This window comes from Cavia porcellus, unplaced genomic scaffold, assembly GCF_034190915.1.
Source record: "Cavia porcellus strain 051 isolate PalLab524CR breed Dunkin Hartley unplaced genomic scaffold, mCavPor4.1 scaffold_3, whole genome shotgun sequence".
NCBI classification, from domain to species: Eukaryota; Metazoa; Chordata; class Mammalia; order Rodentia; family Caviidae; genus Cavia; species Cavia porcellus.
This window is the reverse complement of record NW_026947486.1, coordinates 119,653,030-119,671,814: the sequence shown is the minus strand read 5'-3', so window position 1 is coordinate 119,671,814 and position 18,785 is coordinate 119,653,030. Positions and strand designations below refer to the sequence as shown.

The following is an 18,785-nucleotide window of genomic DNA, read 5'->3' as shown; positions in this document are numbered from 1 at the left end:
ATTGTTGCTTGCTGTGGTTCTCTGTGAGAGGAGGAAATCAAGAGAAAAGTTTAGTGAATACAAGAAGAGATAGAACAATATGGAGAGAATCGCAAAACCTAGTATTTTCTTTGTCTGGTCCGAGGGTCACCTGGGATTTAAAGGAAAACTGTAGGCATCCTCAAAGCCACCAAACGGATGGCAGTTGGTCCAAGGGAACACGTGACCTCTGAGACCCCAGTGTCCTGGAAGGGAAAAGTTAGAACAAAAAAACACGAGACAAGACAGGAGTACACAAAGACACAAAACAAAAACAAAACTACCAGTACTGGTAAAAATTAAAACAACCTTTCTGTGGCAAAATAAATGAATTTAGGCTGGAGGCTTCCCTTCAAATTCCAATATCAAATTGGAGGGCAGCCCTGCTGGGGTCCAAGATCCAAATGAGTCAAGAGACTCCAAAACAAACAATCTAGGATTCCAACAAGAATCCAACCTCCCAAGGATGAGGGTGTCCCCTCTTAAACAAAATTAAGACTTTGTGGTACCACTTTAAATCAAAGGGGAACCTTTAGTACTTACTCTTAGCGAATCAGTCCTCAGGAGTTGAGTCGGTGGGCTGTTATTCCACCCTGGATGAGCCCCCAAATGTGGTGGTCTGTTTCCAGAGGTATGAAGGAGCCAGAGAAAATAATTTGGGAAGAAAAATTTATTTATCAAAGCACAGGCCTGGCAACACAGCCTCCAGTAGCCAATATGGAAGACTGCACACCTCACAGCTAAAGGGCAGGGTTTTTATCCTGTAAAACTGCAAACAGCTGCTGGTCTCACAATGTTGGGGGGGGTTGTTTTGCGATGCACTACAGAACAGGAACATGGTGGTCATATTTCTCGGGAATAGCAAGGTTCAGGTAAGGGATGAGCTAACAAGCAAGTTTAGATTAGGCAAACATCCTCTGGGGAAGGCAAATCCTGTGAACAAGCAAGTTATCCTGCAAACAAGCAAGTTTAGATTAGGAAGACATCCTGTTCTGCTCTTAGAGTTACCTTTGAATTTTCTCTTGCTTCCGGGGAGACTTATGAGGGTTTTTTAAAAATATATATATAAGTTACAACATACACCATGATTATTTCCCTGAGTTGCAACAGTGACCTCCCAGCCCACAGAAAGGGGAACAATTTACCCACCAGGCTCATGGCCTGGCCTAGGGTTACACTCTAGAGCAAGAGTCTGCACAAGGGTCTCCCATAAGCAAGGAACTGCCCTTAATACAGCTGGGCCTCAGCAAAGCTCAGAGGTTATTAGGGTTTGCATACTGACATCCCCCAAAGCCTCATGGGATCATAGGTGTGGCTGTTGGGAGGTGGCTGGATCTAGGATGTGTGATACCAGATTAAGGGTGTATGATACTCCGTTAGTCCACTGATTGTCTTATCACATTTCTGGGTTAAAGAATGAAAGGCTCAAATTGGGTGTGGGTGGCACCTTACAGCCTGATAGGAATCTCCAGGGAAGTGAAGGAAGGTAGGCTCTCTGCTGCTGCTGCTTTCTGCCTACTCTGCCATGGACGTTTGTTCTTTGTGATGCCCCTCTGCCATGACACTCTCCATTGGAGCCAGCTGACTGGGAACTAAAGCCTCTGCATACTGTGACCAAAAATAAACCTTTCCACCTTTAAATTGTGGGTGTTGAGTATTTTGCCCCAGAAATAAGCAAACAAGACAGAGGTGTTGGGATGTGGCCTTTTGCAGGCCTTCACAAGCCTGGGAATCTAAGCAAATGCCCTCCTCACAGAATGTTGAGAAACATGGAGGTTTCTCATCAAGTCAGTGTAGGAGTACGTGTCATGGCATGCATATCATCTGGCTGTGGGCAAATCACAGACAGTGCAAAGGTCCCAACCATAATTAAAGTGATGCTCTGCACAACAGTTTACCCACTGGAGAACACAGAAGAAGTAAGACAAGGGTTAGAGCAGTGCATCTTGGGTGTGTGGAGGAGGGTCATGAATGGCAAGAGAGAGGGCTTTCTTCCTCTGAGTGGGAATAGGTTGCATTCATTTTTCTTCTGTTCTCTCCTTTGAGAAATGAAGAGATTGTACAATGCTGTGGCCCAACGCATTAGATATATGCCCCTCCACCCTACTTGGTTGCAGCCAACCATGCTTGACCTTAGAAATGAAAGGCAGAAAGGTGTGGAACAGAGTTGTTATGATAATGAATGAAGCATCTGGATACAAAACTACACAGCTCTGAACAGTCAGCACCCTTTGTAACCAGACAGCTGACCAACAAGTTGAAGGCCTTATCCAGAGTCTTTATTCATTTTCAGCTGCCAGAACAAAACACCAAAGACTGGGTAATTCTTAAAGAGTACAAGTTTCTGTTTTGGAGCCCAAGTGGTGGTGCCAGCACCTGGTGAGGGACTTCTGGCTGCATCTCCCCATTGTGGACAAGCAGAAGGACAAGTGAGTGCCTGTGAAAGCCAAGCATGAGGGGTGCAATTACTTTGTTTTCTCTTTTGCGTCTGGCTACTTTTTCTTATTAGAGCACACTAATTATACAGATGAATGGTCTTCATTTCACTGAATTTGTACAGGTGCATAACACGGTCTCATCATTTCCTTCATTACTCTTCTCTCTCCACACCCCTCCCTAGTTTCACATCTTTTTTGGAAAGGTTTCACAGGCGAGTAATAGGGAACGTGATTGTGGTTAAAGTACACTGTATACATTAGACTCACTTTTCTTAGTTTATTAATATATGTGCATAGTAGACAGAGGGGAAGGAGATCAAGAGATGGACTCACTTTTTATGGAACCCAGTGTCATGGTACTGAAGAATTTCATATGAAGACACAGATCAGAAACAGGTCTACGTGCAAAACCTGGGGAGTACTAGAGGCTGACCTGAAAAACAAATAATGGGAAGTCTCAAAAAATTTAAGCCAATTTTAAGCCCAAAATATGAAATAAATCAACAGAAGGGCCAATGATATTTGATTAGAGACCTTAATGTAAACATTGAGGAACTCTCACAGAACATGAAAAAATGAAATGCTGAAACTGAAAAGAACAAAGACAGCTTCTTCCTCTTCAGATGTGGGATGCTTTCAGAGATGTCTGCTTCTCCTGAGAATCCACCCTCATGGCCCAATCAGCTCTCATTAGTTCCTACCTTCCCACTCCACTGTATGGAGGATCAAGCTTTCAAAACTTAAATTGGGGGAACATATCTACACCATGGAGTACAGTGACTGACAATTAACCTGACATTTATGCAATTTTCATGAGGTAATACAAAATAGAATCAATGTTCCGACCACCACCTCCACATCATGTACACATAGGATTGTTCCTCAGGGCTGGGATTTGTGATGGTACCATGGAGGAATGGACTGAACCTCATGGATCTATGATTTGATTGAGGATTCCAACACCATTACTACATGAACAGTGTATACCTTAGCTGGTCCCAATCTAGGCCCAAATTCTGATAATTTCAAGTGGGTAGGATCTCACCTTTTGCTTCTGCAGATCAATCTTCTGCCCTCCCAAAGGCAAGCTAGAGACCGTTCTTAAACCTATATGATTCCTGTGTCTTCTCTATCTTTCCCAAAATTGTCAAGATTGACTTGATTCACAGAGACCCTCCAGGTTTTGTGTGCTCTAGAATGGCGATCATGGTGATCCCAAGTGACCAAATCAAATAAATGTGACAGCACAGGTCAGCCTGAAATAAGGGAAATCCCAACTTCCCCCAGGACAAACCCAGTGGGGCCCCCAAATCCAAAGTTCACCATGTAAGCCCACAAAGCAGTATTGAACATAATGGCACATGCCTATTATACACAATCTCTAGTTTATGTTTTTCATAAGGGCCTAACTTTCTGGAAACTCTATCCCTCCATGTTTCTCTTCCACATTTCACTTTGAAACAAGCAACTTTGCTATTAATACTTATTTTCCACTTACTTTTTCACATGAGCTGTCTATATTTTTTCAACAGTACCTCCATTGAAAGCACCATTTCAAACAGGGAGTGGTGATGCATGTCTGTAATTCTAACACTCAAGAGGCTAACAGGAGAGTCATGAGTTTTAGACTAGCCTGGGATTCATAGTAAGATGTTGCCTCAAGAATAAAACAAAAAACTTAACCATAAAAGTGCCATTCCATGCCTCAGTTTCCAACACTGTAATATTGCAGGTTACATGTTCCTTCCCACTATACAGCAAAATTATGCAACACACACACACTCCTCAAAGTAGAAAGACTCAATACAATACAATCAAGATGTCACTTCTTCCCACCTTGATACATACACTCCACACAATCCCAATCAAAATCCTTCAAGTCAATTTGTGGATATCAACAAAATGATTCTGAAATTTATATGGAGTGAAACTCCATATGGAGTGGAACAGCCAGACAGAATAGCTCACAGGGCCTGCACCACACCAGGGCTGCCCATGCTGTGCAATGAAGCCAGGAACACCTAAGGCAGGGAGGTGAGTGCACTGGAATGCAGTGTGCGCTTCAGGTGTGAGCTGCCTAGATGAGAAGAGTGTGTACGTGGCCACCTTTTAATCCAGTACGCTGCAGTTCATCGTCATAGTACGTGCTGCTTAAGCAGACTGACTCCAAACATCCCGGTTTCCTCATGCAGTGAACATGAAACCCTGCACAGAGTTGCTGCAGTTCCCCGTGCTCAGCCTCACAGTGCGGGGTGTACTGTACACCTTCACCCCACCTCCGCTCCACCTACTGACCCCTCCTGTGCTCCACGTCCAGGAGTCCCGAGCTTCCACTTTGGATGGCACGAGGCTCCGGGTCTAGCAAGGGTTTGTCCTATCTGGGGTGTGCCTCCACATGTCCCCAGGGCTCCGTGGCCCTATGTGGCCGGTGGCTGTCACGCTGAGCACACGGTCTAAGGTGCATCCCCAGCTCATTGCAGCGTAGTGCATGGGGAGAGGGCTGCTTGCTCGGTAAAGGAGCTGAGCACAGGCTCAGGGCCAGAGTATGACTGAGTGGAGGGCGGGCCATGGCCGTGGTGAGCAGTCTGTTCAGGCCCTCAGTGGTCATTCTCCATCAAGTGCCCCTCCAATCCCCGTTTCCTGCTTTTCTCAGATGCCACTTCCTGTCTGGCACTGTCAGCCTCCGGCAGCCGCCCAGATGCATCGGGGAGGTCCTCAACGGAGGTTGGGTAGCTGCAGAAGCCCGTTTGGGGACTGCCTGCTTCCAGAAGAGCTTCCCTTTATCAGAAAGGGAGCATGTGGCGCACAGCTGTGTGACATCTGCTTATCCGGCCTAAGAAGGAGATTCTCGCTCGCCTCCATTTTGACTGAAGTGCAGCTGTCGCCAGCAAAGTGCGTGTAGTAGTTTCCTGAGTTTCCTCCACGGTGTGCATGTAAGCAGCCACCAATACGTGGCCGTTTCTACACGGAGCGAAGGTCATGTGGGCACCCTGCTGCAGCCCCTAATGACCTCTGCCTTGTGTGGAGTCACTGCGCATTCACAGCCCATCTTAAAGCGTTTGCATCCTGTTGCCTCCTCCTCTGCCCTCCCCCTCCTTCTCTTCATCCTCTTCCCTCTGCCAAACTTCCACCTCCTCCTTTCCCTCGGACTGTCACGTGTTTTGCTTTCCGTGTATGTTTTGTTTTTCTCGCAGAAGAGACCCTATGCAGTATTTAGGCGTCTGTGTGTGATTCATTTCCCTCTCTCTTCTGGTCTTGCTTTGCATGGATCATCCTACAATTGAGTCATTTTCTTTATTTCAGTCTCTCACTGTGCATACTTCGGTTTTCTCCCATGTGGGAAACAATAAGGTCTTGAAACTTGAGCCTCTCACTAATCCCACTTAGCATCACGCTCCCGAGGAGCACACGTTTTCTCAACCATGTTTCAAGTTTATCATTCTTTATAGCTGAGAGGTATTCCATGGTGAGTAAATGATACGTGTGTGTGTGTGTGTGTGTGTGTGTGTGTGTCTGTGCGTGTCTGTGTGTGTGTGCGCGCGCGCCCTGGGAATCAAGCTGTGGACCTTGCATTTGTCAGGCAGGTGCTATGCTACTGAGCTGCATCTTGGCCCTCACAGCACAGCTTGAAATCCATTCATCTGCTGCCGACCTTATAGGCCGCTTCTGTGACTCGTTTGTGACAAATTGTGCTGCTGTACACTTTGGTGCGCGTGGATACAGCGGTAATGCATTTCTTTCGCTCTTTGGGGGACACACCAAAAGCGGACTCACTGGATAAAGTAGAATCCCTGCTCTTAGGATTTCAGGGCAGAATCCGTGCTGATTTCCATAATGACTGCACTGCTTTCCACTCCCAGCAAAATCCCAGGAGGTCCCCCCCAGCTTTGCCATGATTGGTTATTAGTTGTTGTCTTGATATTTTCCATTCTCTGTGGAGTAAGAAGCAATCTCAGTGTCTTTTGATTTTCGTTTCTCTAACGTCCAGCAACACAGAACATTATTTACGTAGTTATTTACACTGGCATTTCTTTTTCTGCAAAATATCTATTCATTTCAGCTGCCTATTTCCTGACTGGATATTTGATCGTGATGGGGGAATTTCTTTGAGATCTTTCTACATATCATTACTCTGAGGCATGGCTAACAAATCATTGTCCCCATTCTGCAAGCCGTCTCTTCACTGTTTGACAGGCTCTCCTTGCTGTGCAGAAGCTTTTAAATTTGCTACCATCCCATGTGCTGATTTTGTATGCTATATCTTGTGCAGCTGGGGTGCTTTGTGGACAGACTTTGCCTATGCCTCTGACTTCTAGAGTTTCACTTACCTGATTTTCCCGCTGGCGAGGTGGTTCTGTTGTGATGTTAGATCTTTGTTCTACTTTGATTTCCTTTTAGTGTGAGCTGAGAGGTCCTGGTCTCTGCATGTGGATAGCTAAATTTCTCAGCACTGTTTTCCACAGAGGCTCTCTGGTCTCTAGATAATTGTGCGGCCCCTTTGCCAAGGATGAGCTGTCGGAATGTGGCCAGGCTTTTCCTGTGTTCTGTGTTCCGTTTCATTGACCCTCGTGCCTGTTCTTGTGCCAGTATCAGCTGTGTTACCTGTGCGGTTCCAAGGTACAACTTGAGATCTGGGACTGTGATGCCTCCCTCCTTGCTCTTAGGGCCCACCACGGTTGCGCTCTGCTCCGTCACTCCCGGTTCCTGGGTTCCCCGTATTTCCGGATTGTTTTCTCCATTTCTTTGAGCAGTGCTGGCGGTCATTGGAATGAGATGGCTTTGATGCTGTACCTCGGGTTGGGAAATATGGCATCTTGACAACATTGTTTCTGCCGATTCGGGTAGAGGACATGCCCTCCCATTTTCTGGAAACCTCTCCAGAGACCTCTCTTTGAAATGCAAAGCAGTAATGAAAACTAAACTTTCACCAACTTGAGACAAGTATCCATAGGAACTTGAAAGACGTTAGGCTTTTTCTATCACACTGTGCTTGCAGTTAAGGTTGAGACGTAGGATGGTAAATCCCATTCAACGAAGTCCAGAGTGCCTGGTGCAATCACTTTTCACTGCCAAGAAGTGGCAGAACAGTTTGGGAAACCCTTTGGAATCTTAGAGGTAAAGCACCGGGGCTTTGTATTAATAGAGGAGAAAGCTAAGCAGTGCCAGTTAGAAAGAAACATCCATCATTTCACTAAGCACCTCAGGAGAAGGAGACTGCAGGATCAGTACTTAGAACGAGGATGGGGTCCTTTCAGGTCAACCTTAGATTGTGTTTTAAAACCTTGAAGAGTTCCAGTCATTGCTGATGCATAGCGAGCCTTAATAGTTTTAGTCTTCAGGCCTCTGAGAGTGGAATGTGAGTCTGCTAACAGTGCCGGAGCCATAACCTCTCTTTTGCCTTAATCATGTTAACTGGCAGTGTGTGCTGTTTTGGAGAAAGTTCCATGTGCTGCTGAGGACAGTGTGTCTTCTGTTGCTGGGTGGAACACTCTGTAGAGACCTGGTAGGTCCACGTGTTTGAAGATTCAGTTCATCTCTGAAACGTCTTTGCTGATTTTGCCTGGTCGATCTGCCCATTTGGGATGGCAAGATATCGATGTCCCCCAAGAGCGCTGTACTGATGATTCCCTGGCCTTTTTTGCCCAGCAGCTTTATGCATTTGGGTGTGCTGAGATCTGCATATGTACCTTTATAGCTGCTATCACTTCCTGTTGAATTATTCCCCCCATCCATATATAGTGAGCTTTCGCTCTTCTGATGTTTGGTTTGATGTCTACTTTGTCTGAAAGTAAAGAGCTCTTCCTCCTTGTTCCCTGATTCTTGTTGCCTGGAGTCATTTTCCATCGTGGGATTCTTAGTCTAGGAATGGCTTTTTGTATTAAGCTCATTTCCAGTGTACAGCATATTATTTTGACCCAATCTGCCTATGCGTGTCTTTGGATTGGGGAATTGGACCATTCATATAAGGTTTTTCCTGCAAGGTGATGGCTGTGTTTCCCTCCTACTGGGTCACGTTGTTCCCCATCTGGTTAACAGCTCAGCCGCTGAGGTCTTTGTTCTATGAGTCCTTTTAGAATTGTTTGTTTCATTGTCCACTTCTAGGACGTACTCGAGAAGTTTTCAGAGAAGTCACTTGGCCTTCATGCATTGCTTTTTGAGCTCCTTTTTATGAAGATGCCTCATTTTCCCATCAATTTTGAAAGCTACTTTTGCGTTCTGAGTTAGGGCTTTTCTTTCAGGGCTTGAAGCACTTCAAGGTATTATGGCCTTTAAAATTTGTACTGACAAATCTGATGTAATTCTAGGGGATTTTCCTCCATGGGTGATTCATTGCTTTCTCTAAGGCTTTAATGATTCTGTTAGGGAACATTTTATGTTACACTTCTGGGAATTTGCAAATGATGTGCCATAGAGCGTTCCTTTTTCTGATCATGACATTTGGGTTTCCATTTGCCTCATTTACCTGCATGTTAAATTCTTCGTGTTTGGAAAGTGTTGTGCTGTCCCACCTGTAAATAGACTTTTATGCCACTTGTACTGTTGTCTAAGATTTTGTTATTGCCAATGAGTCTCAGTCTGTATTTTGTCGCCTAGCTGCTGTTCCATCCATTTTTTATAGTCTCATGCTGTTGAATTACCTTTGAAAAAACCTTCACCACCGAACTACCTTCTAGTTCCGATGCTCTGTCTTTTGGTGGCTCTTAATCTCCACATTCCCAATAGACTTTTTTTTTATTTAAGAGGAAAAAGAGAAAAACACAAAACAAACCAAAGCGGTGTAAGGGTACACGTAATACAGAACTACAAAAAAAAAAATACATAACAGTAAGAAATCACCTGTTAGTAGATTACATATTATCATCTTGAAAATAGTTCCTCAAATCACAGTATCAAAGAATACAAGGTGGACATTCAAACAGGGAGACTGCAAACAGCTGTGTTCAATGATCCAAAAACATTGATATAGTCAGCTATTTAACACCCCTAAACACACTTGCTGTTATATCCGTTAGAGCTCTTTTTTTTTCCCTCTCTTTTTTACAACAAAATTTACACATTTTGGATTTTATTACTCCTTAGTGCTTATTACTTTTTTTTTGGGGGGGGGGAAGAATACAGTCAAATATGGCAAAACAAAGCTGTCAGTCAATACCAAGGATAGACATAGCACATGGTATAGAACAGAGTACAAGTTTATCAACAGTGGTTATCAACGTTGTCCCTTGTTTCCTTAAAAAGAATTGTCTATCTCATTAGATATTATAAAGTTGGACAAAACAGTAGAGAACAAGACCAATAAAACTTAGGCATTGTAAACATTACAGGACTTCCAAAGAAGACAATAGTCAAACCAGAATGGGTATCTTAGTGAATCTTATTGTCTTCAAAGTAGTTGCCTATGTCTTCAAACTTGATACTATCATATAGAATGGAACAGAATCTAATCAGTCAAAACAAGATCGTGGGAGTACTACAGGAATTCAAAACAAGTTAATAGGAAATCAAAAAGAGTTACTATTTATATATCCTAATTTTTTGAATTTTTTCTTTAATTAAGACAAACATAAGAAATGACTAAATAATTTTTTAAAACAATAAGGGGGAGATTGAGATAAAACAGGACATAACAATATAACAATAGAGGTCACAGCATGACTGTTTCAACAACCTAGTACTTCACCCAATAGATTTTTTAATCTCCTGAGATTCTGTTTGACCCCGTTGCGTGGACACTAATCGGATTAGTGTGATACTGGAAGGGAGAGAATTTTTAACCTCTTTTATGCAAGAGGAAAATGGGTGCATTTCCTTAAGCATTTTCCTCTCACTTTGTAGGAATCTGGTCTTTTCCTGTTCCCTCTGCACTGAGCAGGAGAATCATCTAGCCTTTTTACAAAGGGAAAAGAACAGAACCTGATTTTCTGCACGTGGCTGAAGAAATGTCAGAAAAGAAAATGCTCCCAGGTTGCTGACCTTGAGGTGACTGAGTGGTACAGTATAAACTTTGAATTTGAATAAAGCAGGGAAAACACTACAACTCGAAAATCATTCAGAATGTGCTTTTCCACGCAATGCAAAAGTGCAGAAGTAGAAGGGGAAGGCAAAGCTTTATAAGTGCTATGGCTGTTTGCTTGGTTCCCATGGAACCAAGAAGGGACCAACCTGCCTGCCAGTGGAGCAGGCCCGTGCTCCCTGTATGATAGGATCCTGGAGTACTGAGAGGAGGTCACTGAAATCACTCACTTTCTGTTTGCTGTGGGGCTGTTTCTGTGCCCCATGGCGCAGACTCCAGCTGGCCTGTGGACCTGGTTACTGGCGACGTCACTCTGCCACAGAGCCCACTCGCATTAGACATGAATGTAGAACCATCTCTCTAAGGCTAGGGTGTCACGTCTAGTGCAAACTGCAGCATACATGCATGGAATTCAGTGTGCTGCTGTGGACCGCACCTGTGCTCTTCACCCCTTAGGTGATAAGGAAGCCTCCAGACTTCCTTAGACTATGCAAGACTGGAAAAGTCAAGGCTCTTTAGAATTTATGTAAGCCAGTAGTTTTCGACAGCAACAGTCTAAGGCAATTAGCAGTCATCAGTGGTGTTCACGTGGCGCGTTGCCTTCTAAGTGCTTTGATGCATTGTATCGCTGTGGTACTCTACCGCCCATCAGGGCCACGCGTGGGGCCAAGCACTGTGCGCTTTCACAGTGTGGGCTCATTGGAGTGGGACAGAGCAGCCACTTCCCCTTCTCATTCACCCGCTGGGGGCTGCTCCTCACATGAGTCCCATATCAAAATCTGAGCTGCGGACACAGGAGCGACTTGGCCGTGCAGAGAGTTAGCACGTCCAGTGCTGGTCACTGTGCGGTGACCAGGACCTCTCTGCCAGGACACGGCAGGGGCAGCAAAGCAGGACTATGAGTGGAAGCCCAGCTATATGAGCCCAGGAAGCCAAGGTGCCCAGAAGTCCCCCGCCCCAGGACCCTCTGGCTTGTGCCACTTCTTCCTAGAATAATGCATAATGTCCTCCCTAATGTGACACAACTTGCTCTTGCTTTGCCAGGTCTCTGCCCAGGGGCCACATTTCAGAAAAGCTTTCTCTGCCCGAGCAACTCCCAGTCATTCTGCTTTCACTGTGTTTCCCTGAAAATAAGACCTAATCGGAATAGAAGCCCTAGAATGGTGGTGGTGGTGCGGTTGCTCCTAATATAAACTCGAGCCAAAATGTAAACCCCACTTAAAATTCTCAGCTGGACACATTTAGTACACCCATTACACTATAGGATAAGCGTGTTCAACCCTAAACTGATCATATTAAGGTATATTTCCATATAAATAAATAGCACTGACAATAATATTTCAAATTAATGATAATGCAAATCATTATTAAATATTCATACATCCCCAAGCACACATCTATGGATGAGAGGTAGATGCCTGTGTCACCAGATGAACTTGAAAGTTTTGCAAAGTGCCAAATTGGAGTACAGACAATACAGGAATAACAGGCGCATCTGCTAATGAACAAGCCGCTGTGCTAGGACGAATCTTCATACCCACTACATCCTGTGCTGTGACGCTGCACTCTGAGCAGGTGAAACCCACAAGAAGTGGTCATTTACATATACAGAATTTAAAAAACTCAGGCCCCCAAATTCAAAGACCCAGTCCAAAAATGGGCATCCAAGATGAACACAGAGTTCTCAGATGAAGAAATACAAATGGCAAACAAATATATGAAAAAAATGTTTAGCATCATTGTTCATTGGAGAAATGCAAATTAAAACCACAGACTGAGATTCCATCTCACTCCAGAAAGAATGGCCAGGATCAAGAAAACCACCAACAACAAATGCTGGAGAGGCTGTGGTGAAAAAGGAACTCTCCTGCACTGTTGGTGGGAGTGCAGACTGGTGCAACCACTGTGGAGGTCAGTCTGGAGATTCCTTAAAAAGCTGGGATTGGAAGTCCCATTCGACCCAGCTATTCCACTTCTAGGCATATTCCCAGAAGAACTGAAAACATCATACCACAGCGATATACGTGCACCCATGTTTATAGCAGCACAATTTGTAATAGTCAGATCTTGGAAACAACCTAAGTGACCATCAACTGAGGAATGGATAAAAAAAGATGTGGTGTTTTTATACAATGGAGTACTACTCATCTATAAAGAATGATCACATTGAGATATTTATAAATAAATGGACGCAACTTGAGATCACACTCATAAGCAAAATAAATCAAACTCACATGTACAAATATCATATAGCCTCCATAGTGTAAGAAATGGTAAGAGTACGTAAGATTTTATGATATATCACGATTCCCCATTACATTGCTTTGAAGCCTTACAGTGTTTTCATTCATTAGTTGGAATGGTTTTATTCTGTTTGGTTAGATTTTATTACGTGTGATGGTATGAACAAGTATCTTGAAGAAAACAAGACATTATGGCAGCCATTGCTGATTTACTATCACCTTGCTATGAAGTCCTACCATGCTTTTGTTCTTCTGTTTCCATTGGTTCTCTCCTGTTGTGTTTTATTGGATTTTAATATGTGTGACAGTATAAACAAATATTTATGGAAAATGAGATATTATGGTAGCCATTGTTCATTTTCTGGTATTTGGTTCTCAATGCCCTGTAATACTTTCATTCTCTTGAATGGTCTTATTCTATTTTGTTATGTTTGATACTACTGTATGTGAAGGTATGCTCAACTATTTCAAAGAAAGAGAGCTCCTGTTAATATCCAGTTGTCTTGTGATGAAGTGCTGTGTTGCTTACACTGTTCTGTTCTGATCTGCTTTGTTCTGTCCTCTTTTGTCTTAATCTCTTTAAAATAAAATACAAAAAGTTTTTAAACAAGAAGTGGTCATTTAACAAAGCCTCTACAGCTGGACATGAGAGATGGGGGCCCAAGGTTCTATAGGGATGAAGGCAGGATGCTGAGCCATCCTGAGTCGGGGCTCGCCAAAAGCATGTGTGTCCTCAAGTTCACTGTGATTAAATCACATGTAGGAGATGTGGCCCATGCACATCAAACGTTAACAAGGGTAGAGGGGGCGAAGGTTACTGAAGGTCAGGCCAGGAGATCTAAGGTGACTGGTGCTCTGGCCTGGAGCCTCAAGGACTTCCTTGTCCTCTGCTGTGTTGTTTTCTGCCTCTTTCAGAGCAATGGCAGGAAGACTGGCCCTGAGGTGTTCCCCAAACTCAAGTGGCTGGAAGGGAGTGAGCTCCCAGCCCCCACTCTACTGTCAGTACTAGAGGCACCCCAGGAAGAGGCGCACAGAAAGGGGGATCCCCCTGCCACTTTCCACTAGCCTTACTCCCTGCCATTTTCAGTGTCTCGTTCTAGTCACGGTTCTCCCAGGGTGACTTTATGTGCACAGTGGTGGTTCCTACAGGGACAGCACGATCAAGGCTCCTTTGAGATGCTCCCTTGACTGTATGGATTTAAGGTTCCGGATTTTGTTGAAGCAGCTTGTTGGCTGCTGTGGCGAAGGGAGAGAAACACCAAGTTGGGCATTGGAGGACTTGACACACAGCTTTCCAGGAATCTCTTCCAACAGCTGCCACCTGTAAGAAATAGAAAGTTAAAGTGGTGCACGTTCAAGATGAAACCGGTAAGTCAGAGTGGAAAGTTAGAGGGAAAAGTTTATGCAGTAAGTGGGTCTCCAAGCAAAGGGCCATGGGAAGAGAGAAACTACAAAGGAGGCCACCACCGAATGTGGGCATGAGCAGAGGGCGGGAGGAGAAAAGCATATTGTCTTAGCTAGGGCTAAGGAGCAACAGCGGAAACTGCGGCGCTGCAAGCTCCTATCCATGGAATCTGTAAACAGCAACTGTGCTTCTCCACAAGTTGCAGAATTAAAGAGTAGGTGCAACTAAAAGAGATCCAAACTCACATAAGAGGGCGGGTGGCTGGGGCCCCGCTTACCTGAGCATCGCTGGGGAACACTGTGCCCCGACCTAGTACCCAGCACCCAGCCCATGTGGAGAAGAGGAAGCGACCCGCATGCCAGGAGGTAAAATTGCTGCCCGCTGTGACGGCCCCGGAAGTGCCTGTGGGTCGTAGGAACACCCAGCCTGGAGTGAATTAGCAGCCTTGTTTTGCTGCTTCTCCTGCCCCTGAAACCCATTCTTTGGGTCTGGACAAGAGAGCACATTTCTCCCAACACCCTTTAGGTCTTTTCCCCATTTTACATGTCACCGCTGTCTCCCGCAGACTTCTGGTACCTGTGCTCTACCCAGAATACCCTGCATGCCTGGCTCCCCCAAGCTTCCCACCTATTCACCACCCACCCTCTGCACCCAGTATCTGCACACCAGTCACTGAGTTCTGCCCCTTCACTGACTTCCTGTCGCCAACCCAACAGGCTTCTTCCCTTCTCACTGCTGCCCACCAACACCCAGCCCCAAGCTGCGCTCCTCCTGAGCCACCCCTCACTGACTGCCTTGCTGCCCCCAACCCAGTGGACGTTCTCTCCACCTCCCGCGATCCCTAACCTAAACTCAGCGGGATCCCCAACGCCTTCCACGTCACTGCCAATCATTGACTTCCCTCCTGCAGCCATGTCACCCACTTTCTGGCCCTCCTACCGATCCCCAGCTACACTCAGACCTGCCCCATGTGTGGTCCACACGTTATCACTGACTTTCTGCCAACCACTGGTTTCTCTCCAGCAGCTGAACAACTCCTTTCCCTCCCAAAGTACTGCCACCTACATTCAGCTCTGCCCACAAGGAGCTCTAAATCCTTCACCCGCTTCCTGCCAATCAGGGACCTCCTTCCTGCCGCCCACCCAATGGACTTCTTTTCGCTCCCACTGTACCCCTTCCAACCCCACCTACACTTAGCCAGGTAGGCTTTGAGGTCCTCACCCTGACTTCCGAATTCTGACCCCGCCCACTGAGTTCTCACCAACCCCGAGCCCCTCCCACGCCCCTCCCCCCCCGGTGATCCACACCCCTGTCCCGGGCTTCTGTCCAATCCGTGATTTCCTGCCCACCCCTGCTCAATGGGCTTGCTTTTCCTGGCTGGACCCGCCCACTCCTACACTAAGCCACTCCTCCAACCCGCCATGTTTATTGATTCACTGTCTCTGGTTGACTTCTTTCTTGCAGCCAACCCACCTGACTTTCTATCGCTCGCCCGCCTCTCCCTCCACTACACTCGGTCCAGCCTCCTGCACAACCATGGTGACACCCCTCTCACAGACTTCTGTCCAATCACTGACTTACCTCCTGGCCCAGACCCAATGGACTTTCTTCCTCTCACTCACCCCGCCCCTACCCCACTCTCTCCCTCCACTCTCGCACCCAGGGCATATTCGCAGGCTTCCTTCCTGCAGTCAATGAAACGGACTTTCGACCCACACCCATCCCCCAACCCCCCACCCCTCACCCCCGGCAAATACATTCAGCCACGCCCCCTGCCCTGCCGTGGTCTCCACCCCCTTGATGGACTTCTGCCCAATCACTAACTTTCTTCCTAGCCCCTCCCCAAAGGATTGTCTTCCTTGGCCTCTGCTTCCAGAACCTTCCCTCGGCCCGCCCCTAGCCTCCTCTCTTGCTGCGCTGGTTCTTCCCACAACTGCCCTAAGGGACTTCTTCCCTCCCCACTCCCTGCGACACCTCCCTCAGTGTCCTTGGGTCTTCCTTATGTCTTGACCACCCGCAGGTGGCATCACCACCCTTACCTACCTCACCCGCCGGGCGCCACACTCCGCTTTCTCCAGCAGCACCTTCCTCACCCAGCTGCCACCCTCGCTCGCTCGCTCGCCGTCCAGGTACACAGGACGCCGTTGGCAGAGGGACCATCCGCTGCCCAGCCTCTTGGCCCTTGGGACCCGGCTCTCCTGACTGAGGAGGAGACACCACTGTCCCTTGCTTGGTGCGCCAGGTGTGCGGACAGTCACCATGGCCACCTGTCTTGGCGCCAGCGATCAACCCAGCCTCGGCAGAGGCAGCAGAGACTCGAGCTTCAGGAGTGTCACGGTGCCACAGCAAGAAGGTTTCAGGACGGAGAGAGGGGTCCCCCGGAGCTGGACCCAGGCGGGCCCCTCGGGCAGGTCCTCACACACCTTGCGCCTCCAGGAGCAGGAGCAGGCGGGGAGTCGCTCGTTGGTGCACTATCTGCAGCACCGCGCCCTGGGCATGCGGGGCCGCCCCAGTCTCCAGGGCGTCAGGGGCCAAATGGGCTGCAGGTTAGCGTCCCAACTGCCAGAGCTGCTGACCGAACGCCGGCTGCACCTGGGCGCAGTGGACAAGGTGTTCTCGTCGCAGTGGCTGAATGACCGCCAAGTGGTGTGTGGCACCAAGTGCAACACCCTCTTCATGGTGGATGTGCACTCCGACCACGTCACTCCCATCCCCCTGCTGCAGGACAGGCGGCCCAGATGGTACCGGGTACACCCTGCCTCTGGCATCCGCGCCATCGAGCTGAATCCCTCCAAGACGCTACTGGCCACGGGGGGCGAAAATTCCAACAGCCTCGCAGTCTATCAGCTGCCCATGCTAGACCCCGTGTGCGTGGGCGACCGCCGTGGCCACAGGGACTCCATCACCTCCATGGCGTGGATCAGTGACGCCGCGGTCGTGAGTGGCTCTTGGGACGGCTCCTTGGCAGTATGGGAAGTGGATCCTGACAGGCTGACTGGCAGCACGGCTTGCAGCAGTGAAGCGAAGGTCCCACCATATGCCCATATCCGTCCAAGGAACAAAGAGCTCATCCCTGGATCCAGCATCCACTATGGCAACTCCAAGGTGCAAGCCGTGGCTTTCGGTGGTAAGAGACAGGAGCTGGCAGCAGTGTCCCTGGATGGCTACTTCCACCTGTGGAAAGCCCAGAGCACCCTGACCAGGCTGCAGTCTTTTAGCCTGCCCTTTGACCAAGAAAACACGTGCCTCAGCTACTCGGAGGAATTGTCCCTTTATGCCGTGGGCTCCCAGTCACACGTCTGCTTATTGGATCTGCGCAAAGGCCACCCCAATATCGGGGTCAGGCCCGTGTGCAACATAGAGGATGGCATTGGTGTGTGCTCCATGAGCTTCCATCAGCATATCATTACCATGGGCACGGGCCACAGCTGCCTGATATTCTTTGACATCCGCAAACGCAGGTTCCTGGAAGAGATGTCTGCGACCAGCCCAGAGTCCCTTTTTGAGCCCACAGGCAGGAAGCTCAGACTCTCCTGTAGCAAACACTGGGCCGACCAGGATGACCACTGGATGAATTATTACCCCAGTATCCAGGACATCCCTTACGGGATCTACACCCACTGCTACAACTGGCCTGAAATGAAGCTGTTCATGGGAGGAGGGCCTCTGGCCTCAGAACTGCGTGGGAGCTATGCAGGCCTCTGGAGCTAAGGACAGCTGCCTCCTCCTCCAAGTACCTTCATTTCCTTTTCAGTTCAGTCTAACTTTCCCTCTCCAGGCTGCATTTGTGAGTCTTCACTGTGTCTTTTGTCTTTCAGGTGGAACACCCTGCCAGTGGGCTTCGGAGAGATGGAGATCTTTGATCAAATCAAAAGTTGAGTTTCAATCTTTCTTCTCCTTCCTGACACCATCTGTCTGAATTTCCATACAAACATCTGGCGTTAGTGTTTAATGCCGTATTTTTTCACCAGTGCACGTCCGCAGCACGTTAACCATTGCTTTCCTGGAGAGGAGGTGGTGTGGACACCTCACATAATTAACTGAACAGACAGTTTAGGTTAATCCTCAGTGACCCTCCGTCCTGACCCATTCACATATTCTGTCTGGAAGAGATACTGCCATTGCCCTACAACTGTATTCCTTTTCTGTTTTCTTCTTACTGCTACGAGAACAGAAACGTTTCAGTTATTGATTTATCGAGTTTTTGTGACAGACAATATATACCTTTAATTTTGGACATATTCTAACAGTCTTTGGGCGTCTGTGCTGAGAATTAATTCGTCCTGTAGCGCATATGCAGTGTGAAAATCAATTCCAGTTCTATGTGGTGTACTCTTAGAAGCATTTCACTGGCTCACTGTGATAGAAGTGTACGGAGTGTGTAGTGCATGTCCCCGGTACTCAAGTGTTTCGGTAAAGTTTATTGTCTTGGAATAAGAATCATCACGGAATCTTGTGTTCCTATGGGAATCCCAGTTGGTCTGAATGTTTTTGGGTCCACAAAGGTGTTGCTGATTCGAATGTTCTGAATTACCTGAAAGATGTGTTGTGTGTTTTCTGCTGCTTTCAACAGATTGCCCTGATTCTTTCGCACATCAGTCACAGCGCCTCCTGCATCCATAAATTTACTGCTATGCATACACAGCACTGGAAACGAGTCTTTAGGC

General features: G+C 47.1%; 2 protein-coding genes across 2 annotated transcripts in view; one reads left to right on the top strand and one right to left on the bottom strand.

The window, feature by feature from the left end:
- Positions 1–16,379, bottom strand: part of LOC100715938 (PNMA family member 6A) — a 36,661-nt gene extending 20,282 nt beyond the window's left edge. Inside the window, 1 exon segment of the mRNA XM_063245616.1 lies at positions 16,162–16,379. Coding sequence (XP_063101686.1) covers positions 16,162–16,379 — 218 coding nt within the window.
- LOC134475342 (DDB1- and CUL4-associated factor 12-like protein 2) lies at positions 16,378–17,829 on the top strand. The gene has a single exon (XM_063245615.1). It carries the CDS (start codon positions 16,378–16,380, stop codon positions 17,827–17,829), a length of 1,452 nt encoding a protein of 483 aa, XP_063101685.1.
- Positions 17,830–18,785: the final 956 nt, after the last annotated feature.